At 46.0% G+C, this 26,006-nt stretch overlaps 1 protein-coding gene across 1 annotated transcript in view; it reads left to right on the forward strand.

The window, feature by feature from the left end:
• The first annotated feature begins 4,142 nt into the window (after positions 1 to 4,142).
• zbtb10 (zinc finger and BTB domain containing 10) overlaps positions 4,143 to 26,006 on the forward strand; it is an 87,385-nt gene continuing 65,521 nt past the window's right edge. The window contains exon 1 of the mRNA XM_084312391.1: positions 4,143 to 4,516. Within this exon, the coding sequence (XP_084168517.1) occupies positions 4,229 to 4,516 (288 nt within the window). The 5' untranslated portion in view covers positions 4,143 to 4,228. The remainder of the gene's footprint in view (positions 4,517 to 26,006) is intronic.

Raw genomic sequence — 26,006 nt, forward strand, 5'->3', positions numbered from 1 at the left:
TTCCTGTGCGTCCAGGACAGTTCTTCCTGTAGTCCAGGACAGTTCTTCCTGTGCGTCCAGGACAGTTCTTCCTGTAGTCCAGGACAGTTCTTCCTGTAGTCCAGGACAGTTCTTCCTGTGGGTCCAGGACAGTTCTTCCTGTAGTCCAGGACAGTTCTTCCTGTGCGTCCAGGACAGTTCTTCCTGTAGTCCAGGACAGTTCTTCCTGTAGTCCAGGACAGTTCTTCCTGTAGTTCAGGACAGTTCTTCCTGTGGGTCCAGGACAGTTCTTCCTGTAGTCCAGGACAGTTCTTCCTGTAGTCCAGGACAGTTCTTCCTGTGGGTCCAGGGCAGTTCTTCCTGTGGGTCCAGGACAGTTCTTCCTGTAGTCCAGGACAGTTCTTCCTGTAGTTCAGGACAGTTCTTCCTGTGGGTCCAGGACAGTTCTTCCTGTAGTCCAGGACAGTTCTTCCTGTGCGTCCAGGACAGTTCTTCCTGTAGTCCAGGACAGTTCTTCCTGTAGTCCAGGACAGTTCTTCCTGTAGTTCAGGACAGTTCTTCCTGTGGGTCCAGGACAGTTCTTCCTGTAGTCCAGGACAGTTCTTCCTGTAGTTCAGGACAGTTCTTCCTGTAGTCCAGGACAGTTCTTCCTGTGGGTCCAGGACAGTTCTTCCTGTAGTCCAGGACAGTTCTTCCTGTAGTTCAGGACAGTTCTTCCTGTAGTCCAGGACAGTTCTTCCTGTGGGTCCAGGACAGTTCTTCCTGTAGTTCAGGACAGTTCTTCCTGTAGTCCAGGACAGTTCTTCCTGTGGGTCCAGGACAGTTCTTCCTGTAGTCCAGGACAGTTCTTCCTGTAGTCCAGGACAGTTCTTCCTGTGGGTCCAGGACAGTTCTTCCTGTAGTCCAGGACAGTTCTTCCTGTGGGTCCAGGACAGTTCTGGTCCAGGACAGTTCTTCCTGTAGTCCAGGACAGTTCTTCCTGTGGGTCCAGGACATTTCTTCCTGTAGTCCAGGACAGTTCTTCCTGTGGGTCCAGGACAGTTCTTCCTGTGGGTCCAGGACAGTTCTGGTCCAGGACAGTTCTTCCTGTAGTCCAGGACAGTTCTTCCTGTGGGTCCAGGACATTTCTTCCTGTGGGTCCAGGACAGTTCTTCCTGTAGTCCAGGACAGTTCTGGTCCAGGACAGTTCTTCCTGTGGGTCCAGGACAGTTCTTCAGGACAGCACATGAAAACACACCACTCGGCCCCAAAGCTAGAGATGGTGATGATGTCACTACCTAGCAATGCTAGAATATGAACCTAATTTGGGTTAATATTCAGAGCCCCATTCATTGTCGATGGAGTGTCCCCAAATTTGACATCCCAGTGATATCATCACCGACTGGAAGGTTCTATATCTAGCTTTACGAGGGGTGCATGTTCACTGGACTGTCCCGGGCAGAGGAAGAACATTCTTAAAATGGGTATCATACCTCTTTCCCCCCTTGATACCCCGCCGCACCTACTGTATCCACCCCCGCTGTTTATAACCATTCTCTCTGGTCTGTTCCTCTGAATTGACAAACCCCAGACGATAGCCAGTAGCATTACATCTGAGCTATATAAACACAGACACACTAATTATACAAGGCATGCCTTATCGCCCCCCTGGTGGATTCCGACACGACAGTAGGGGTGTCTATACACATCCCTCCTATTATTATCAAAAGCAGAGTCAAATCCCACCCCTGTTCACACGCTGCGCGCAAAGCCCTTAATTGGACAGCATTGAAACTGGACACCCAAACACGAAGAGAGAGAGAGAGGGGGGGAGAGAGAGAGAGAGAGAGAGAGAGAGAGAGAGAGAGAGAGAGAGAGAGAGAGAGAGAGAGAGAGAGAGAGAGAGAGAGAGAGAGAGAGAGAGAGAGAGAGAGAGAGAGAGAGAGAGAGTGGCTCACATGAGAGGCTGCCACCTGCTGGATCTATTGTTGGTGACAAGGAAGCACCTTGCCTTTAGGTATTTTAATTATAATAGCCTACTTGACCGTAGCCTATATATAATGTATGTGTTACTGTTAACAGAGTAGATAGGCCTACCCTCCCCCAAAAATAATGAAAATAATAATTATTAATACTAATAATAATAATAATAATTTCAAAATACACATACCGTACTTTAATTGTATTTGTCTACCCGCTCTAATTTACCAATCGTATCAATTAAAACATTCATACTGTAATCCATGAGCTAAACCGTTAAATGCTAATAGTTCTCGAAAACGTGTCAAATCATGCTATTTACTGTCACACAATAGTAGCTTGGAATTTTGTATTTGTATATATAAATAAATAAATATATATGAAATATATATAATAAAAAAAAGTTGTTCGGTCGCATTGTATCGGCAACATTCTAGAACCCGTCTCTAAATATGTTGAGTAACTGTGTTTTAATAATTGTTCCGATAAAAATAAATAGTAATGCAAATACTATGTTAACAACCATCAAATACACTCACAGCACACACATCCACACGCACACACTCACTTTAAACAAACAACTCACTTTACCCACTTTAGACACTTTAGACACCTAAACACACTTTATATTTATTGGTAAAGAATTTCCACTACAATCCATACCTCATTACACCTTACTGTAAATTGTACCTCATCCCATTTCTGCATTGTACTGTATAGTATATAGTATATTGTATTGTAACTCAGCTACTTTTCTACTCTGCATTGTACATTGTATATATGTATATATATTGAACACTTTTGTCTACATACTTGACTTCTACGTTATACTTACTATACTTATTTTTATACTCATCTATTTTTATCTAGCACAATCTCTGGAGCAAAACAGAAAGAGAAGCATTTTATATAATAAAAGTATTCTGTACTTGTTCTGTATGACAACAACAACTAATAAAGAAACTTGAAGAAACTTGAATCACTCCACCTCCCGTCATCACACACCTTGCTATGCCGGGCTCTGACCACTTGTTGTCGGCTGCCTGCAGCCTGCTGTCACCGCCCGTGGAAGAAGTGCAAGGTAATAGGTAGGCGGCGCACCGTGGGGTTCGAACCACCGACCGCCCAGGGACTAGTACAGTGTAATAACCACCCCGCTTGGCAGCAGCAGCAGAGCAAGGCAGCAGCACTGAGGGGGATTAATGGGGTCGAGAGGAGAACAAGCTAAAGAAGAAGCCAAAGATGAAAAGCTGCCACCGGGAAATGGGTGCAGCAGCCCACAACACAATGGGTGCAGCAGCAGCACCCCCCATCTTCCTCTAACGACCCCCCCGCCCCACCACCCCTCAGACCCCCCCCCCCCCCGTGCCTCAGACCCCCCCCCCCGCCCCCCTCTCTCGGTCGAGGTGCATTGTGGGGAGGAAAGTCGTTGCCATTCGACCTCTGCAGGGCCTGCAGCAGCGCGGAGACGGAACCCTGGAACCTGGAGCCCAGCACTGCGATCAGACACCATGCAGAGTTCAGAACCCGCTTTATTTATTTCCGCATAACCGACATACTGTCACCGGGGAGGAGGAGGAGGCCGCAGACCGGAGCACCGGAGAGACACCGATCTAGACACGGAACACGGTCGGTGTACAACAAGATCTCGAAATCAGACGTTTTAAAAAATACTGGTGGAGAAAAAGTGAGTCGATTGTAAATATATTTAAGGAGGAAAATGTCCGGGGAGCGAAACCGCAGGTCGCTGGCTTTCCGAGGAGGCGGCGGTGGATTAGCCTCCGTGACGACGGGCTCCTCCAGCGGGGTCGGTGTCGGGACCGGGGGGACCGGGGGGAACAGCGGCTGGGAGGCCCGGGCCTCCTCCTCCTGTCAGCAGGACCGACATCTGAACGGGAACGGGCCGCTGACGGTGGACCGTGAGGAGGAGGAGGACCGGGGGGATCCGGGGGCTACTACTAAAGAAGGACCGGGGCGGCGGGCGGCGCAGGGCGGGGGCCCGGGGTCCGTCAGCCCCGCGGCGGAGGAGGACAGCAGCACGGAGCCGGAGGAGGACGAGGACCCGGAAGGAGGGGGTACTAACGCTAACTGGACGGCGGCGGCGGCTATTACCGGGAACGGCGAGGGTTGTCCGGTGGAAGAAGAAGAAGGGGAGATGGACGGAGGGGGGTCCCGGGAGGAGGGGGGCTCGGGGTCCGGCGGGGAGGAGGAGGAGGACCGGAGCACCGGGGAGGAGGCAGCAGCGGCGGCACCGGGCTCCCAGCGGAGGAGACCCCGGGACCGGGTGGAGATGATGATGAGACCGCAGCAGACCCTGCTGCTCCAGAAGAAACAACACTCTCTGTTCCACACCGCCTGGCTGCGGGAGTTCCCGTGGCTCCGGTTCTGCCGGGACACGGGAGTGATGTCGTGCTCCTGGTGTCACCACCACCGCCACCACGGGACCGGGAGGACCGGGAGCAGCAGCAGCACCGGGGGGGACGAGCTGGCCCGCGGGGGGAGCAGCACCTACAAGCGGGCCTTGTTGCTGAGACACCACCTGTCTGGGGAACACGGGAGCAACGAGCCGGCCAAGCAGGTAACGACAACACAACAACACTCCGGACAACTCCCGTCACATGTCTGTGTTCTGTTCGTGTTCTGTTTTCACTTCGAAAAGCGTTGGTTATTATTATACTTTCAACAGAATCATATCGAACACAGGAACGGGGGGTTACTGCTAAGCCACCGACACAATCCCTTTCCACTAGCAGGCTAATTAGCTGACGTTAGCTCCAGCTAGCCTTGAGCTAACGACTAGCTAGCTGCTGGTTATCTTATTTCAACAGAATAACATCGAAAGAAGCAGAAATGGGGGGTTACTGTACTGCCTTGCCTTGCCTACTAAGCCACAACAACACAATCCCGTTCCACTACTAGGCTAATTAGCTCTGACGTTAGCTCCTCCAGCTACTAGCCTTGAGCTAACAACTTAGCCAGAGCTAGCTAGCTATAGCTGCTGGGGGTGGCTAACTGCTATGCTGCTGCTGCTTATCCGGGTTTCAGGGTGTTAGCCCGGTGGTGACGGCACAGGAAAGCCCCCTCTTTAAGTCAGGTTAACCTCGGCTAACTGGGTTTACTGAATCACCCTTTCACTGCCACACGACAGAAGGTTAACCTCTTTACTATCACACAACCGACGGGGTACCCTTAACCTTCTGTCGTGTGGCAGTGTGAAAGGGTTAACCGGGCTGTCGTGTGTGTCAGTGAAAGGGTTAACCTTCTGTGTATTGTTGTCGCAGTGAAAGGGTTAACCGGGCTGCTGTGTGTGTGTGGCAGTGAAAGGGTTAACCTTCTGTGTGTTGTCACGGTGAAAGGGTTAACCGGCTGTCGTGTGTGAGGCAGTGAAAGGGTTAACCTTCTGTGTATTGTCGTCGCGGTGAAAGGGTTAACCGTTTTGGTAGTGCGGCGGTGAACGGGTTAATTAAAAGCGACCCCCCCCCCCCCCCCCCCTCCTTGTTCACCTGTCAGAACTAGAAGCATTATTATTATTAACGTTAGCCGGCCAAATAATGTGACACCTGCTAGTAACTCCTGGATCATCCAGAGAATGTCCAAGTGAGTATCCTCGCATAAAAGTTTGGGTGTATTTTATTGCCACAACAAAGGCATGGTTGCATGAAGTTGACGGGTCGGTGTCTCTCTCTCTCTCTCTACACACAGCAGCCCATGCGTGTGTAATATTAGCTAGCTTTTCTAAACTGGGCTCACTGTGTGTGCTCAATAAATGCTTTTGTTGTCTTCGTAGCTCACTTGATTGCTAGCTTGCTAGAGGTCACACAGTGGCAAGGGCTCGACCCTTTCGCAAGTCTTTGGGGAACCGCACCCCATACCCAACCCCCCCCCCCCCCCCGCCCGCCTCCCCCTGCCTCCCTGCCTCACATGTAATTTCGCTGGTTCGCAGTCCCGGCCGGGTGACCTCTGGGCGCATTTCTCCCACCTCCCTTTGGGGAGCTAAATTAGAGGCATTGTGCTAGAATGACTCCCCAAAATCCATAGATGGTGTGTCACTTGCAGGGCTGGACAAGGGGAGAGGAGTAAATCATGTGGCCCGGAGCGGAGCCTGACAGCCTGCCTGGCCCACATGCAGGAGGCTCTATTCAAAACATGAATAGGCTTCTTCAATGAGTCCAAATAGATGTCAGCAATAGACTGTCAACCACATCACCTGGCCCTGTTTACATATATCTGTGGATTAACAGGCACTAAGTGTTGTGTCTTTGAGGCATGTCTTGTGATTAAGCCTACATAGTATAATTGTGTTGGACTGAAACCATACATCCGTCTTGTTGGATCATTGCGTATTCACTCAAAGTAGGCTTATAAAGATTGAGGTTTACCCCCCAAGCATGTGGTTAATACAATAACACTTTACATACAGGACAAATCAGCCTAGTAGTAGTTATACATTTGCATAATTCTGTACATTGAAATGCAAGGTGGTTGTTGTGGTTTGTGCAGAGTAAGCAACATTTCCACAACACTCCCTGAATGCCCTCATAAAAGAGGGGATTGTAAATCCACCCCTACCAAGCCCTTCAGTCCTCCTATATAAATAATAAACCTAACTGACCCCCCTCCCGCCCTCCCCGTAAAAATGGACCATCCCACCTCATATGCTCGCCTTGCTCCCAAGCTGTCGGGGGGAATTAAGACCGGGTCGCTATTTGACTCTTAATTTATAAGTGAGCAGGATTGCGCCGCCACCACATTTAGTTTCTCTCCGCAGCCCGCACGCACGCAGTCACTAATCACAATGACTTAAAGGGATCCACTGAGCGACTCGTGTGCACGTCTCTAATTGGTCAGGAGAGCGGTGGGAGAGGATTAGGGGCTTGGTGTTGGTTACTCCCTAGCAACAACGACCCTGGGCAGTGGATTGAGAGGTTACCGTTGCCGAGCATTGGCGAAACCGATTTCCACTGCCATTGTTTCCTAAATGGGGGGGGGGGGGGGGGTGTGCTCCCTCATGGCGTGGCGCACTGTAGAACACGGTGCTCATAGTTCACATTATTTCAACTTTGACCCCTGTTGCCGTTGACCAAGTACGAAGTGGTGAGAGTAACAGCTTGTATTTATGTGATGTAAGCAAAAGCAACTTCCAACCTCGAGTGGATCACGTCACGTGTGTGGAGATGGTGTTAAAATATATCATCTCTTTGTGTTCGAGTGTAACGCCACGTGAAAGCAAACCGCGGTCTGTTATTGTCGCTCACGCTCCGTAGAATAGACAATCTCCATGAGGAGGACGATCAACGGACCCCGACCTAGCAGCGAGCAAAGAGCAACGTCTTATCATCTGATCTGAAGGCAGCTTTATGTGGAGAGAGCCAGAGGGAGCGAGAGAGAAATGAGCCAGCGCTTCTTTATTGGCTCTTATTTGATTCCAATATTGATGTAATTGAATTTCAGGATAGATATATTGGCTTCAACTTCAATTCCTTTTCCTTTCTTTTTCCTCTGGCTTCTTTTTTCTTTTCGTCCCCTGGGCCACTGGCGCTCCCTACGTCCCCGTGAAGGTCCCCCACTCCCCCACCCGGGAAGGTCCCCCACTCCCCCGTGAAGGTCCCCCACTCCCCCGTGAAGGTCCCCCACTCCCCCGTGAAGGTCCCCCACTCGCATGCCCAGTTTATTGCTTTCCATCGGGGTGTATTGGAAGATTCCACATCATGTATGTAGGCTCAAAGCGGCCGGCAGGAAGAATGCGCCACACTGTGTGTGTGTGTGTGTGTGTGTGGAGGGCGCTGCATTGTGAGGCCGCACATTAAAAGGGGGGGGGAATTACAGAAGGACGAGGCGATGTCTTGTTCTGTTCACCCATTCCTGACATTAGTCAGGGCCCAGCTGCAGCGGTTAAGCTAACTGGATTAGCCCGCTGGTTACGTACGACGGGGCACACCAGGGCAGCTGGAAGTGTGGGTCTCTCCTCTGAGAGAGAGAGAGAGAAGGGGCCGTTGTGTCCTGAATTCTCTCCAGACGCTAACGTGAGATCGCCCCCCCCCCCCCCCCCCCCCCCTCTCCTCCTCCTCCTCCTCCTCTGTGCTTTATTGATTCCCTGAATGATTAGGAGAGAGAGCAAAGGATCTCACTAGGTGAAGGATCGCACTTCGTATCCCTCTCGGTGGGTATCATCTGGGGCCCGGGAGACCGGTTTCTTTCACCCCCACTTCTAAGAAATGTGCAGAAGCCCTCATGAGCAGGAGAAACCAGTCTTGTGTGTGTGTGGGGGGGGGGGCTCACACGGGTCCCTGTCTGGAGTCGGGGAGATAGATAGGGTGTTTATTAGCGGGAGGGGGGGGGGGTTGTGGCACGGTCAGGGTTGATTGGTGGGTTGGTTTTGGGTGGGGTGGGGGGGGGGGGGGGGGGATCAGGGGGTCGAGGGGCCCAGAAGGAGAATTCTTCCCCTGGAATCCGTCAGTGAGCTTGCCCCCCCCCCCTCTCCCTCTGTCCTCTCTCTGTCTCCCCCTCTGTCTAAGCATTGTCAGGAGGCTGGGAGCCACACTCCCACACCTTGGGCAAACACACAACCGCCCTATTGTCCTGGTATCTGGGGACACAGACGGGTTGGGCGAGTGGAGCGACGGACGGACGGAGGGGTGGAGGGAGACAGCCTCGGGGCTGGGCTGGTCATGAGAGTCACTGACTGGATGGGCGGGGGGGTGAGGGGGGTGGCTGTAATGCAGGCACGACGGAGGGGTGTGTGTGTGTGTGTGTGTGTGTGTGTGTGTACACAAGGGTAACCAGAAACTGGACCCAGTGCATCATTATATGGTGAGGGAGGGCCGTGCGACATCACATGATCTTGTAAAAGAGGGGGGTGAGTGTGTGTGTCTCTCTCTCACACTGTGTCTGAGTGTGTGTGTCTCTCTCACACTGTGTGTGTGTGTCTCTCTCTCACACTGTGTGTGTGTGTGTGTGTGTGTCTCTCTCTCACACTGTGTGTGTGTGTCTCTCTCTCACACTGTGTGTGTGTGTGTGTCTCTCTCACACTGTGTGTGTGTCTCTCTCACACTGTGTGTGTGTCTCTCTCACACTGTGTGTGTGTCTCTCTCACACTGTGTGTGTGTGTGTTTCTCTCTCACACTGTGTGTGTGTCTGTCTCTCACACTGCGTGTGTGTGTCTCTCTCTCACACTGTGTGTGTGTGTGTCTCTCACACTGTGTGTGTGTGTCTCTCTCTCACACTGTGTGTGTCTCTCTCTCACACTGTGTGTGTCTCTCTCACACTGTGTGTGTGTGTGTGTCTCTCTCACACTGTGTGTGTCTCTCTCTCACACTGTGTGTCTCTCTCTCACACTGTGTGTGTCTCTCTCACACTGTGTGTGTGTGTCTCTCTCTCACACTGTGTGTGTGTCTCTCTCTCACACTGTGTGTGTCTCTCTCACACTGTGTGTGTGTCTCTCTCACACTGTGTGTGTGTCTCTCTCACACACTGTGTGTGTCTCTCTCTCACACTGTGTGTGTCTCTCTCTCACACTGTGTGTGTCTCTCTCTCACACTGTGTGTGTCTCTCTCTCACACTGTGTGTGTCTCTCTCTCACACACTCTCTCTCACACTGTGTGTGTGTCTCTCACACTGTGTGTGTCTCTCTCACATTGTGTGTGTCTCTCTCTCACACTGTGTGTGTCTCTCTCTCACACACTCTCTCACACTGTGTGTGTGTGTGTCTCTCACAGTGTGTGTGTCTCTCTCTCACACTGTGTGTGTGTGTCTCTCTCTCACTGTGTGTCTCTCTCTCACACTGTGTGTGTGTCTCTCTCTCACACTGTGTGTGTGTCTCTCTCTCACACTGTGTGTGTGTGTGTGTGTGTGTCTCTCTCTCACACTGTGTGTGTGTCTCTCTCACACTGTGTGTGTGTCTCTCTCTCACACTGTGTGTGTCTCTCTCTCACACTGTGTGTGTTGTGTGTGTGTGTCTCTCTCTCACACTGTGTGTGTCTCTCTCACACTGTGTGTCTCTCTCACACTGTGTGTCTCTCTCACACTGTGTGTGTGTCTCTCTCTCACACTGTGTGTGTCTCTCTCACACTGTGTGTGTCTCTCTCACACTGTGTGTGTGTCTGGTCGTGTCATGGATCCGTTGGCCTCGAGTCCTTGTGGTTTGTTTGGGTTTTAGTTTTAGTGAGATATTGTCTGAGTGGCATTCTCTGTTCTCTCTAAACGTGCCCCCCCCCCCCCTCCTGAGAGAGGGAGCCCCCCTCCTCCTGAGAGGAACTACTCACTCTCAGGGAGCCCCCCCCCCCCTGAGAGGAACTACTCACTCTCAGGGAGCCCTCCCCCCACTCCTGAGAGGAACTACTCACTCTCTGGGAGCCCCCCCCCCCCCCCCCCCCCCCCCACCGCCAACAGGAAACAACAAAGTGACGTAACGTGACCACGCTGCTGGGAACCGGGCACGGCTCACTAGGCCTGCCACGATAACACATTTTGCTGGGCGATTAATTGCCCCCGAAAATATCGCGATAAGCGATATTATTGCGACCGGTTAGATATTTTTTTTTTTGAAATTTATTTCCCCAAACTTTTATTTTGAAGCCCACCGCTCCGTCTTTTCCGGTGTTTAGACTTTTATTTTGAAGCCCACCGACCGGACCGGAAGTATTGTTGTGGTTATCCTAAGCAGAAACTATGAGCCGACAACTTGGGCTAATGATATGATGTTTTTGAGCTAATGATAAAACAAATTGTTGGTGAACAACTAACTTTAGGTTAGTTTTAACGTTAGCTACTAACGTTAGATGCAGCTACTACAGGCAATCAACGATGAGGAGGAAGCGTCAAAGCAGTATATAATATAATAGCTGTGGTGCGTAAGCACTGCAGCACGACTCGAAACTACCGGAGTGTTATAATAAATTAATTCATGTTTAACTTGTCCCCGTGTCCAGTCCTTTGACTAGCCCCACCCGTTAATTGTAAACAATGATGCATGTAATTGTATTAACGTTATTCTGTGTTGTACTTGTAGCTATGCTATACGTTGTATTTCGTTTGTAGCTAATGTTGTTAGCATTGAATGAGCATCAACGAACGCTAGATCTTTAATCTTTATTTAGCAGTCCAGTTTCTCCGGGCAATAGCGAGTAACTACTTGGGTCTAAAAATAGCTAACGTTACACTACAAATAATGCTACTTGGTTAAAAGGAGCAACACTATTGAGAAATGTCTATGTGGCGTTGCCCCACGGAGCTCCCGTGCTGTACTCTAGTAACGTCAGCGGCCCGCCTCCCAACACGGACAGTGACTGAGGGGCACTGGTTCCGCCTCATTAAAACAAACGCGCAAATAGCAATTAATCGCGCCCGTCAAAATCATTGCATTCATTTTAATTATCGCAGCAATTAATCGATTTATTGCTTATCGCGGCAGGCCTACGGCTCACACTAGATCAACTTCATTTCCTGGTTGATAACGTTTCTAGCGTTTCTTGCCCGAACCCGCTATTGTTCCGGATTCAAATCTAGAATATATTATGTATTATGTTCCATCATGAACGCATGAAAGGGGGGGCGGCCGTTTCTGATTATTCCATCGCCGGTAACGGCATTCGCATTGAACACTAAAAAACGGTTATCAGCCCGATTGCTATGAAAGCATTGCAGGATCAAGCTAGAATTGACGTCAAATCGCCCCCTTACCTGTGGCCGGGAGTAATCCAAAAAGAATATTCCAATTTCTTGATCGCCATATGATGGATCCAATGTCAATGTCCCGACATACATCGATGTAACCGGCAGACCCGTGCGTCTCGCCCCGAGAATAAAGAAAATTAAATCCGAGGCCTGGGCTCATCCCACAGCCCAGGATACAATGTTAGAAATGGTGCTCGATACCGCCGCCTGGTAGGATGCGGCCGATACTGCACCTACTGTAGTATGCATTTTTCAGGCAACACACAGCTCCCTGATATTGAATAGGGTATTAAAAAAAGGAAAAACAACCCAGAAACGAGAATCTTCATTTATGCCACTGAGCGGTTGGTGCTCAGAAAACGAGAATTCTCGTGAACGGCACTCAATGTGTTAACTCTTTGACTGCCACGTAGGGCTGGGCGATATGGAAAAAAATCATATCGCGATAACGATATGATAATTTTATTTTATTTCTCGATATCGATAATTATCGAATTGTTATAAGTATAAAACATTTTAATTTTTTTTTTATTTTTTTTTTAACAACAGATGCATGTTTATTTTGCAGCAATTCTTTGTCATTGCCGCCATCTTTAGTGTTACATCCCCTCACACTCCAGTTCTCAGGCTGCAGCTGGTTTAAAAGCTAAAGTAAACCGGCTTCTCTGCTGGCTGTGGCTCCAGAGGAGTTGAACAGTTCTGGCTCTGCTAGTTTATTTTCGATCTTTTGGCGCTTTTTTGGTGGACAAACCACCGCACATGTGCACCGTGACTCGTGACTGGAGACTAGTTCTGCTAGCACACATAGCCTACTGTGTACAGACGGTTTCAAAATGTATTTTAAATTAGAAAGCAAACAAAATAAATGGACAAGAGAAAAAGAAATCTGAATTTGGTCAGTATTGTCATTTGGACAAGCAAAGCCATTACTTTAAGTTGCAGGCAAGAAAGACAAGTCTGTCCACTGTCTCTGGTTTTAAAACTGCCCTGTTGCAGAAAAAAAAAAAAAAAAAAACGATTTTTCGATTTTTTTTAAATTTCGATATTCGATATCGATTATTAAAATATATCGCGATATTTATCGTTATCGCTATATCGCCCAGCCCTACTGCCACGCTGTTTTTCCATCTTTACCCCCTGTAGCCAGATTTGGACCATTTTCAGTTTTCACGATGTTTGCAGACCATTGTGTATTCTATATTATAGCTATGGAGACAATGGTATGGCTCATTCGACGGGCACTATTTATACTCTATCATGGGGAAAAAAACGTTATTTCTATCCCATGCTCTATCCCATGCTAAAAATCGTCCCGCCTGAAAGCTATATTATTTCCAGGTCAAAGGTAAACACGCCATATAGATGTTTCTATTCGGAAAGCCATCAAGGAGGCGCGGGGTCGTTTTCTGACGCTGGGATCGTTACAAAAGCATGTTTTATGATGGGGTTCGGTAAAATAGACGTAAAATAGAAGTGACCTTTGTCAGCAGGTACTCTACTCTTGCTCCAAGTGTCTTGGATCAGAACAGGATCAATAAATATAACGTTAGGTGGCCCGCCAGCAGCGCCAGGGTAACGATCCAGATAATTACCAGGTATCGTTACATCCAAACAGCCCGTCTGAAAATACTAGAATCCAACATAGTCTGGTGACAACGCACCTTATTATCCATAATGCGATAGTTTTGTCTTCTTCATAGTTCTCCAATAGCGGTCGCCATTACCGGTAAAGTCATCGAGCCTCGGAGTGCTCGGGCCCGGCGCCGACTATAACACGGAACAGAATAGGTTACCGACTATAGTATTTCTATGATTTACCAGAAGTGCTGAGTCCAATGTAGTCCGGTACCATTTTTTTCTTCCCGATCCGATTCCGATACCTAAGCTTTGGGTATTGGCCGATACTGATCTGATACCAGTGCATACATTAAAAAAAAATTATAATAATTATATTATATTAATTATAAAAAAAATATATATATTTTTTTTTACAGCTACTGTTTTATATATACTGTTTTTTAGTAATGACTACAAAGTAATGGTATTTATTCAACGACAGGTGATTGTATAGATTAGTATTAGTATCATTAATTGACAACTTGACAGTTCACCCACGGAAAGGTTGTTGGGACATTGGCTCCGCACGGACGTTATACGTTGTTGCACTTGCTACCCAGTCTGCTCCGGTTCAGTTAGCTAGTAGGCGTAGCAGAGGCTCTGTTGTGATTTTTAATGCACAATACATATTAAACATTCTCTTTTGAGACTCCGCCTCAGACTCTTATCCTAAAGTAGAGTTGTTCCGATACCGATACCAGTATCGGAAATGCCTCCGATACTGCTTAAAATGCTGGTATCGGTATCGGCGAGTACGCCGAAAGTCTAGCCTCAGATCCCATGACGTCATTTATCTCTTGTGAAGAGTGAGGATTATGTTTTTTAAAGTGTTTTAAAGTGTGATGCTGTTTGTCATTTTAACAGCAGATACACTTTCTTAAATTCCATTGTCCCCGACAGAGCGTGTGACTGGGAGCTCGGATGTGTTTTGCTTGCTGGTGTTATGATAGCATTAGCTGAAAAGCTAGCTAGTTGGAACAACATCCGCTTTAACGTTACATCAAATCAGATGATCGCCTGTCCTTTCTCCAGGACCTTGGCTATAGTTGGTGCTATTCATAATCCAGCAATAATGGCTGCAGACCTGCAAGTTCCAAGTGCCAAAGGATAAGAGTCTGAGGCTCAAAAGAGAATGTTGAATATTTATTTTGCATCGAAAATCACAACATAAACTTTACTACTAGCCAGAGCATCTGCTACTAGCTAACAGACTGGGTAGCAAGTGCAACAATGTCTAACGTCCGTGCGGATCATTGGAGTAGGGTATATCTGCAGTGCCACAAAAAATAAAAAATAAAAATTTAAACAACAGATGTATGTTTATTTTGCAGCAATTCTTTGTCGTTGCCGCCATCTTTAGTGTTACATCCCCTCACACTCCAGTTCTCAGGCTCCAGCTGGTTTAAAAGCGAAAGTAAACCGGCTTCTCTGCTGGCTGTGGCTCCAGGGGAGTTGAACAGTTCTGGCTCTGCTAGTTTCTTTTCGATCTTTTGGCGCTTTTTTGGTGGACAAAAAAGTTGGTGACCTTTCACTACCACACTACAGAAGGTTAACCTTCTGTAGTGTGGTAGTGGTTAACCTTCTGTAGTGTGGTAGTGACAGGGTTAACCTTCTGTAGTGTGGCAGTGAAAGGTTAACCTTCTGTAGTGTGGTAGTGAAAGGTTAACCTTCTGTAGTGTGGTAGTGACAGGGTTAACCTTCTGTAGTGTGGCAGTGAAAGGTTAACCTTCTGTAGTGTGGTAGTGAAAGGGTTAAGATGGAGCTTCTCACTTTTAATAGAATAGAAAAAACTAAAATGTTTAATCTAAAAGAAACACTTTATTGTTATCTAAACATTTAAACAAAGAGCCACATCATTCTAAAAAAACAAAAAAAAAACAAGAATGGAGTGCCCTCCTGGAGTGGGCAGAGCAGACGTCACCCTAGTCCTGGAGTGGGCAGAGCAGACGTCACCCTAGTCCTGGAGTGGGCAGAGCAGACGTCACCCTAGTCCTGGAGTGGGCAGAGCAGACGTCACCCTAGTCCTGGAGTGGGCAGAGCAGACGTCACCCTAGTCCTGGAGTGGGCAGAGCAGACGTCACCCTAGTCCACAGGGACTGCTTCAGCCCAGCACCTTTACATTATGTGTAACGTACAGTCAGACGGAGAGTAATCACTTTAATATTTGTCCAAAAGGCGAACATTCCACTAAAAAACGTATAGCTATTTCATCCATAAATCAACCTTTTATTGCAGGTTTCCAAACGTCCACATCTGACCTCGCAACGCTCGCGCATCAAAGAATTCTTCATTTGCAGACCCTGCCCTGCAATCATCCCCCCCCCACGCCCCCTCGCTCTCCCTCCACCCCCCCCCCCCCCCTCTCCCCCTCCACTATCTCTCTCGTAAAACAGCAGCCACGTACGTGCTCCTGACCCAGGGCAGGGTGGATATTGTCCCCACGTTGTGTGTTGGCTCCTGAGCCTGGCCTGGCTCCTGCCCTGCAGAGCATCTGCTGAGCTCCCCGCTCCACACGTGGCACATCTGGAGGAAGGATGATGTACCGACCGGTGATGGAGAGCCAGTGTGGAGCGGCCAGCAGGTTCTGGTTCTGTACTGGCCAGGCTGTCCTAGCATGACTCCAGTACACACACACACACACACACACACACACACTTGTGTACCAGGCCAGCCAGGCTGTCCTAGCATGACTCCAGTAGCACACACACACAGGCACACGCACACGCAGTTTGTGTGCCGCCATGCAGTAGCGTGGAATATTCAAACGAATATTCTGTATTCGATAAATATTTTAATTGTAAAAAAAAAAAAAAGAGAGAACATGCCATTCGCTTGTTAAAAGTGTACATCCTTTAGATGTAGCGTGGGCAGTGGCAGCTTTAGATGTAGCGTGGGCAGCTTTAGATGTAGCGTGGGCAGTGGCAGCTTTAGATGTAGCGTGGGCAGTGGCAGCTTTAGATGTAGCGTGGGCAGCTTTAGATGTAGCGTGGGCAGTGGCAGCTTTAGATGTAGCGTGGGCAGCTTTAGATGTAGCGTGGGCAGCTTTAGGTGTAGCGTGGGCAGCTTTAGATGTAGCATGGGCAGCTTTAGGTGTAGCGTGGGCAGCTTTAGATGTAGCGTGGGCAGTGGCAGCTTTAGATGTAGCGTGGGCAGCTTTAGATGTAGCGTGGGCAGCTTTAGGTGTAGCGTGGGCAGTGGCAGCTTTAGGTGTAGCGTGGGCAGTGGCAGCTTTAGGTGTAGCGTGGGCAGCTTTAGATGTAGCGTGGGCAGTGGCAGCTTTAGGTGTAGCGTGGGCATCGATTCTCACGTGAATCGATACTCGGTAGTACCGACGTGTTTCGGTAAGTACCTTTTTAAAAGTACCGAATTCGGTACCCATCCCTAATCACAGTTCACCACTAGCATAACAGCTAGCATCACAGTTCACTACTAGCATTACAGTTAGCATCACAGTTCACCACTAGCATCACAGTTCACCACTAGCATCACAGCTAGCATCACAGTTCACCACTAGCATCACAGCTAGCATCACAGTTCACCACTAGCATCACAGCTAGCATCACAGTTCACCACTAGCATCACAGCTAGCATCACAGTTCACCACTAGCATCACAGCTAGCATCACAGTTCACCACTAGCATCACAGCTAGCATCACAGTTCACTACTAGCATCACAGCTAGCATCACAGTTCACCACTAGCATCACAGCTAGCATCACAGTTCACCACTAGCATCACAGCTAGCATCACAGTTCACCACTAGCATCACAGCTAGCATCACAGTTCACTACTAGCATCACAGCTAGCATCACAGCTAGCATCACAGTTTACCACTAGCATCACAGTTCACTACTAGCATCACAGCTAGCATCACAGTTCACCACTAGCATCACAGTTCACTACTAGCATCACAGCTAGCATCACAGTTCACCACTAGCATCACAGTTCACTACTAGCATCACAGCTAGCATCACAGTTCACTACTAGCATCACAGCTAGCATCACAGTTCACTACTAGCATCACAGCTAGCATCACAGTTCACTAGCATCACAGCTAGCATCACAGTTCAACACTAGCGACTCGAGGGCACATCTTGAACACATGACCCACATGAGTCTGTCCAGATGTGCGGAGTGACTCCGTCCCGTAGATCTAGAATAATGAGTAGACAGGAAGTAGGATGCATCAGGGGGCGGAGCCGGGACTAATGAACAGCTCTGTCGTTTGAAGTAGTCATCTTAAAATAATGTTGCATATGGCGATGTTGTCATTATTTTTTATTTTGCCTTGTTCTCCCATTTCCCCCCAATTTAGTTGTTGTGCCAATTCCCTGTGTGCTCATGGTCCTGGTCGTTGCACTATCTGTTGGTCTGGGGAGGGTGTAGACTACCACATGCCTCCTCTGTTGGTCTGGGGAGGGTGTGGACTACCACATGTGTCCTCTGGCGGTCTGCGGAGGGTGTAGACTACCACATGCCTCCTCTGATGGTCTGCGGAGGGTGTAGACTACCACATGTCTCCTCTGTTGGTCTGGGGAGGGTGTAGACTACCACATGTCTCCTCTGTTGGTCTGGGGAGGGTGTAGACTACCACATGTCTCCTCTGTTGGTCTGGGGAGGGTGTAGACTACCACATGTCTCCTCTGTTAGTCTGAGGAGGGTGTAGACTACCACATGTCTCCTCTGATGGTCTGGGGAGGGTGTAGACTACCACATGTCTCCTCTGATGGTCTGGGGAGGGTGTAGACTACCACATGTCTCCTCTGGCGGTCTGCGGAGGGTGTAGACTACCACATGCCTCCTCTGATGGTCTGGGGAGGGTGTAGACTACCACATGTCTCCTCTGTCGGTCTGTGGAGGGTGTGTAGACTACCAGATGTCTCCTCCGATACATGTGGAGTTGCCAGCCGGTTCTTTTCACCTGACTGCTAGGGAGTTTCACTGGCAGAGCGTAACGCACATGGAAGTTCACACTATCTCTCCCAGATTCTCTCCCCACTGAACAGGCGCCAAGTTAGTCCCATAGACCTGTTCGCTGTGTATATGTCAGACTCTGTGTGCGAGCGCATCACGGGCAAAAGGAACATAATCCTGGTCAGAACAACGGGGCAGACTACAATATATTTGCATTTGTTAGCCATGCTAGCGATCTAAACAATCAATCCCTGCTAAAGCTAGATATGTAAAAGGTGAAAGACTCACTCACACAGCCGTGCTGATTTGTTAAAGTGACATGCATCCATTTTCGTTTGAAACTTTTAGTCAGGGGAGTGTCATGGTTTCTCCATAGAGCCCAGCAGCTCGCGCAGGTAGGGGGCAATTTAGTTATGTGACTCGGTTGGTATTGCTGATTGGCTCGAACACGGTATGTTTGTATACAGCGAACAGGTCTATAGTCCGACCAGTATGACTTGCTAATGCAACTACCAGGACTAATACAGGCTTTTGTTGCAGGAGGAGTTAGGGCTGTACCCAATATATATATATTTTTTTCTATCCTCAAACTAAATCCTCAATTTGAATAAAGTGATTAATCTGATTAAATTTGTATTTTTTTTTAATTAAATCAACTTTCTTTAACTCATCAGTTTCGTCAACATAAATAATCCAATCAGGGCACGGTTGGTACAAAAGTGATGGTGACGTCTTGCTGGAGCGCAGAGCGGATGCAGATAGGCTACATCATTTATGAAAAAATTTTATTAAAATTTTAATGACTAGTCATATACTATAATACTATAATATTAGTGTAGCCTAATCGTTGTTATCTGCAACTGAAGAAAACCCCCATTGGTTTAAACAGAATGAATAGACACATAAAAAAAAAAAAAATATATATATATATATATATATATATATATATATATTAAGGCTGTCAAATATATCGCGTTAATATCGCGTTAACTCCCGATTCTATTAATGCCACTAATTTTTTTAACTCAAGATTAACCAAAAAAAAAAAAAAAAAAACTTTTTTTTTTTTTTTTTTTTTTTTCTTTTTTTACTAGACTTCACTCAGGTGTATTATTGATGCTCTCATTGATACTATGTTTGTTTCTGAAGTGTGTGTGTGTGTGTGTGTGTGTGTGTGAGATATAGAGAGAGAGGGGGGTGAGAGAGATGAGGAAGGGGCAAAAGAGAAAAAGAGCTGGGAGAGTGTGTGCGTGAGGGAGAGAGGGGGGTGTGTGATTAATCAGCCCTTGTGTGTGTGAATGTAACAAGTTCCTAACGTTTTCTTTCCCCTATTATTTCATGCACACTTTATTCATTGTTTTAAATTATTATTTTCTTTTAAGTTATTTTGTGCATCACTCTGTTTTGAATTTGATGCAAATTTGCAATGCATGAGGGTCATCCTTTTGTGTTAAATGGCTGCACAAAGCAAGCATTTGTTGACTCGCATGTTGATAAGAGTATTAAAACTTGGAACTTGAAAAAGATCTGTTTAAGGTATAAAAAAAAATTAAAAATAAAAATGCGATTAATTTGCGATTAATCGCGAGTTAACTATGGACAATCATGCGATTAATCGAGTTAAATATTTTAATCGTTTGACAGCACTAATATATATATGGATAAAAGCGTCAGCTAAATGTAAATGTAGTTCTGTTGCATTTCCAATTTATTTATTTAAATCATAAATTGATCAGGTATCGACAAGGGAATCGATAAAGAATCGAATCGATAAGCAGAATCGATAATGGAATCGTATCGATAAAATCCTATCAATTCCCACCCATATATATATATATATATATATATATTAGTGCTGTCAAACGATTAAAATATTTAACTCGGTTAATCGCATGATTGTCCATAGTTAACTCGCGATTAATCGCAAATTAATCGCATTTTTATTTTTAATTTTTTTTATACCTTAAACAGATCTTTTTCAAGTTCCAAGTTTTAATACTCTTATCAACATGCGAGTCAACAAATGCTTGCTTTGTGCAGCCATTTAACACAAAAGGATGACCCTCATGCATTGCAAATTTGCATCAAATTCAAAACAGAGTGATGCACAAAATAACTTAAAAGAAAATAATAATTTAAAACAATGAATAAAGTGTGCATGAAATAATAGGGGAAAGAAAACGTTAGGAACTTGTTACATTCACACACACAAGGGCTGATTAATCACACACCCCCCTCTCTCCCTCACACACACACTCTCCCAGCTCTTTTTCTCTTTTGCCCCTTCCTCATCTCTCTCACCCCCCTCTCTCTCTATATCTCACACACACACACACACACACACACACACACACACACACACACACACACACACACACACACACACACACACACACACTTCAGAAACAAACATAGTATCAATGAGAGCATCAATAATACACCTGAGGGAAGTCTAGTAAAAAAAAAAAAAAAAACGTTTTTTTTTTTTTTTTTTTTTTTAGTTAATCTTGAGTTAAAAAAAATTGTGGCATTAATAGAATCGGGAGTTAACGCGATATTAACGCGATATATTTGACAGCCTTAATATATATATATATATATATATATAAAAGATTCCAATGTTGATTTAGAATTAGAATGTCAACATTATGAACGAAGCTTCCAACTATTCGGTACGGCCCGAGGAAGAGTACAGTGGAAACCTGAGTGAGGAAGATGAGGTCGTCTTGTTGGGAGAACAGAACATATAAAACAAGGGTTTGTGTTTTGCTCATATCTGAATTGTACCAAGAAGATTTCAAGCCACACGTCACACAGTTTTCAGAGACTACCTTTGTTGGATAGGGACACGCTGACGGACTAGGGCTGGACGGTATGGTCTAAATTCTAAAATGTATATCGCGGTATAATTTGAAGCATAGACGGGTAACGGTATATATCACGGTATATTAACTTATCTTAAAATGTCTATATAAATGCTTCTGAAGGGGTAAAACACTGGCAGCTATTACTGTACTCTTGTATTACTAGGACATATTTCACATAGTACAGAGGTATTTTAAGAACATTTATTGTGCAAAAAACGGCAATAGAAAAATGCAAAACCTTTTCTCAAGTTACTTCCATCTCTGAAAAACACTTTTTTCATGAAATACAATCAAATCAAGCGGCACAAAGTGAAAATAAAAACTACAGCAGGACAGGAACACAATACAACTCCAACATAACTTAACTTTAGTGTACATGTTTGACAACGTAGAGAGAGAGCGTGACGTAATAGGTTTGAGTTTGAGGTTAGAGTGTCCTAAGTTGCCGTAGATGTCACACAGAGTTGGAAACGAGAGCAGCGATGGATAAAGCGATATAAAGAAACTAATAGCCAATAAATGTGAAGTTATCTTTGAACCTCTGTTGTCAATATAACCCCCCCCCCCCTTTCCTCACTAATGAAACTGGTGCTGCGGAGTCACGTTAGAACGTTAGCTTAGCGGCTAACGTTAGCCCGTTGCTGCGCTAAAGCAAGTCTCCTCTCAGCCTCCTTAGCCAAATTGAAATGCCCAAACTATATGGCAAGGTCCGTGAGCAAGTGGAGAAAAACTCAGTACAATTAAACACTATGCAACGACCACTGCAAACGTCGAGTGAATAGTCGAGTAACGTTAACGTCATTGCTACTGCTGTGACTAGCTGCTCTAGTCCACGGGTTCCCAAACTTTTCAGGCCGCGACCCCCAAATAACGGTGTCAGAGAGCCGTGACCCCCACTATTATAGGAGGTAAAAAAAATGTAAAAAAAAATCTAATATATATATATATATATATATATATTTTTAGAGGTGGGCATAGATTTTTTTTTATCTAGATTAATCTATCTGCAATCCTGGATTTAATCTAGATTAATCTAGATTAAAATGGCTAAAAAAAAAAAAAGTCTGCCGAAGGTATTCAAAATATGTGTGTTCTACCCAAATAATGACCAGAACTAAGTCCTTACTTTTTCTTTCCTCCTTACGTTTCTCAGGCCAGGTGGCCCATTACACCATGAGCCCATCTCCCGTTTCCAAAATGCATTACAGACTGTTTGAAAAAGCTGTTTTGCTATGATAATTGGTAATGAAATATCAAAATAATGTTCAATAAGATGTACTTGTGTTTAATAAATTGTTTTATTCAGAAGTTAACACAAATAAATAATATTACCAGTACAGAACAGTACAGTATCTAGCACACTCTCAGGAGCAAAACAGAAAGAAGCATTTCAAACATGAACTATGTGACATGGCTTGACTCAATCAGTCCAATCTCTATTTCTCCTTCTTCCACCAGTCACTCAGGCAGACCAGCTTGTTTTATGTAGAGGTGTCTACTTATAGTGCCTATAATATTTTTCCCGTTGGGTGCCAGACAGGGCCAAACCCTGCCAATGCAAATCAAATTAACTTTTTAATTGGTTAATTAGGCCTATAGCTCCGGCATAAGACTGTACCACATAAAGGTAGACAAATAATTTAATTAATAGTAGGCCTAGACTACTGAGCAAGCTAAATCATAGGTTCGTTTGCTAAAATATAACGATCAATTACCTTTTCATAAATTCAAAAAACCACTCAAGAGTCATGCTCAATTCAAAATCAAAATGTCCATGTATTTGATTCAATTCAAATCATAAGCAAACATTTCATAAAACAAAAATGTATTTTCAGTCCAGCATGTGTGTTAAACTCCCATAAACCAGTCAGGTCACTCAATTCAGTTCAGCCCGTGGGGCAGCGGTGGCCTAAAGGTTAGAGAAGCGGGTTTGTGACCGGAAGGTTGCCGGTTCAATCCCCGGGACCGGCAGGAACACCAACCGCTGAAGTGCCCTTGAGCAAGGCACTTAACCCCCAACTGCTCCAGTGGAGTTGCTCAGTGGCCAATGGTGTCAACTGTGGTTGTACTGGGCAGCTCCCAGGTGTGAATGGAACTGTGTGAATGTGAAGCAGGGCGTTCCTGAAAAAGAGCATCTGTGCTCAGCGAACCTACCCTGGGTAAATAAAGGTTAAAAAAAAAACATAAGATTTTTTATTTTTTTTTATATAGATTAATGGCGTCAATTATATTATCGCGCGATACTAGTCTCGCGTTAACGCAGCACGTTAACGCTGTTAACGGCCCAGCTCTAATTTCTTTTTATAAATGGAAATGTATGATTGAAACATGCAAACGCACACACACTAATAAGCATTGGAGGCTTTTAACCAGGGCCGGACTGGGGAAATCATTCAGGCCAGGAAATATAGTGCAAAATATAGCCCCAGTCAGGCCACTTTTTAAGCAGGGGGTCCCCCACTTGGAATTTTTTTTGTTACAAAGACTTCATTTCCTGCATTCTGGTGCAGGAATTCTTTTATTTGTACCCTTTAAATGCCAGTGTTTGTGATGGCATCACAAATTATTGTTAAACAGGCTAGCAGATGATTAGCAACAACACAGATTTTTTCTTTTTTATAATTTTTTAGCATTTTTACAGCTTTATTGGTCACGCAGGACCGACAGAGGAGAGGGCGAACGGGAGGAGAGGTGGGGGAGACATGCGACAAATAACGACGGGAGCTGGGATCGATTGCATATATTTGCATATATCAAATGCAAAGTCGATTTTTCTGGGGGGGATTATTACAGGCTAGCATGTGTCAATGATTAGCAACAACAGTTTTTTGTAAGGGTCCCGCCTCCACCAATCACATGCGGCTCCCTTTGTGTGTGTGTGAGAGCAAGAGAGAGAGAGAGAGAGATAGTTCTCCAACTTGTGTGAGTTGCAGTGATCTCCTGGTTGTTCCCCACCTAGGTTCTTCTTCAACCATTATCTGAAATGATGATAAAAAAAAAAAAAAAAAAAAAAAAAAAAAAAAAATCTAACCCCGACTAACCTTAATGTCATGCACTTGTCCTAATAAACTAACCTACACTGTAACACGCAACACTTTGATGAACATTGTTACTCAGCTGATAGAGTTATACCCTTCTTGCTGTCTTGTCGCACAGAACTTGTAAGTCGCTTTGGATAAAAGCGTCAGCTAAATGACTAAATGTAAATGTAAATGTAGGTTATCTAACTATTGCACTGCTGCAACTAGAAACACCGGCCTGGCCTGCTTCTAAGTTCAGTGGCCTGACTGCATAAAAAAAAAAAAAAAATTATGGATTTTTTTTTGTTTTGTTTTTTGGAAATCATCTGGCAACTCCCCTGCGGCGGCCGCGACCCCCACTTTGGGAACCCCTGCTCTAGTCTACCGGTCACAAGGTATGAAGGTCAAGGTATAGTCAAAATCCATACCGTAGCGCAAATTCATACCGTTTATACCGTATACCGTTTATACCGTCCACTAGAGCTGCCGCGGTATTGATATTTTCCTTACCGCACGAATTTGCGAAATATTTCCTACCGCCGCGGTAATTACCGCACAGTGCGCACAAAAAAAAAAAAAAGTTTGAATGCGTTTTTATTTTGTTTGGTAGTCTACTCTTATAGCCTGCCTCTAGTCTAATGGCGCTTTTCCACTGCATAGTACCTACTCGACTCGACCCGCTTTAGGCACCTGGTACTTTGTTCCTTTTCCACTGCAGCCATGTACTACTACTCCGTTTGTCTCCGTGTGGGGAATGGGGATGCAGGCGGGGCCGCCGCCGCTCGCTTGTGTACACTGAGCTCCGTGGGCATAGATGTCCGAGGGCTTGCAGCAAGCCAGAGTTTAACACAGTTTCAATCAATCAATCAATAACAACATTAACCAGACTCTCGTTGCGTCTATTCTGCCAACGCTAACGTTACCTCTCATTGTGTATTCTACCAAGCAAACCCGGGTTTAACGTTACCTCTCTCGTGTATATCGGCTGACTGTAGTAATAACAACAACAAACTTAACACATCAGCGATCTTGTTGTGACACTAAACTCTCCGCTCGGTGGTAAATTGGGTTGATGTCGGTTTTGTTTCATCAATAAATAAGGCAGAATACACAGTGAATCCATTCTTTTTAGTTTATTGCACTTGGTTCTGTCGCAAACAAATCCTGAATGAAATGCATCCTTAGCGAGGCAGTAAAGATGGCGGCGCGGCGTTCTGTTTTCGTTCAGAGGCTACAAAGTGTGACGCGTCGAGTAGGGGGTATCTGCAGAGCCGCAGAGCCAGGCTGGACCAATAGGGTCGCTTGGAACCGAGTAGGGTATATCTGCAGAGCCGCAAGCCAACTTTATTATTATGATAAAAAACAGCGGTGACGCGGTATTCAGCCTAACTCTGCGGTGAGCGTGATGCAACAGCGATACCGCGGTAATGCGGTTATCGCGGCAGCTCTACCGTCCACCCTAGCAAACCATTCTTATTTAATACATGTTTATATTTAGAGGCAGTCTAATTTCCATAGCCTAATTGATCTAAAAGATGCACATGCTAATGTTTCTGTTTGTTTATTAAAACCGGTTGATAGGCCAATGCAATGCTGTTATTATTATAGGCTACGATGGTGAATGGTGTCATTTTGATTTATTGTCTGTCAGCTGAGCTGAAGGATTATCTGAAGTGACTATTTATGTGCAAGACCCTTTGATTTTAATGATCCATTCTATTAAAAACTGAATTTAACTGAAATTGAACTGGGGGGGGGGGGGGGCGGAGGGGGGGGTTAGAATATTCGGTCTTAAGAAAAGTAGACTATTCTAAAATGATTGGTCAGTCATGCACATCCCCTAGTCTGTCTGACCAGTCTGACCCTGAGGACTACCGTCCAGGAGAAGAAACACAAGAGAGACCTGCTGCAGACAGAGTTATTAGCTTCAGTTATTGACCTGGCATCACATGAAAGCCTGGCAGGATAACGCCATTGAA

This window comes from Notolepis coatsorum (genome assembly GCF_963971535.1).
Source record: "Notolepis coatsorum genome assembly, chromosome: 4".
Classification (NCBI taxonomy): Eukaryota; Metazoa; Chordata; class Actinopteri; order Aulopiformes; family Paralepididae; genus Notolepis; species Notolepis coatsorum.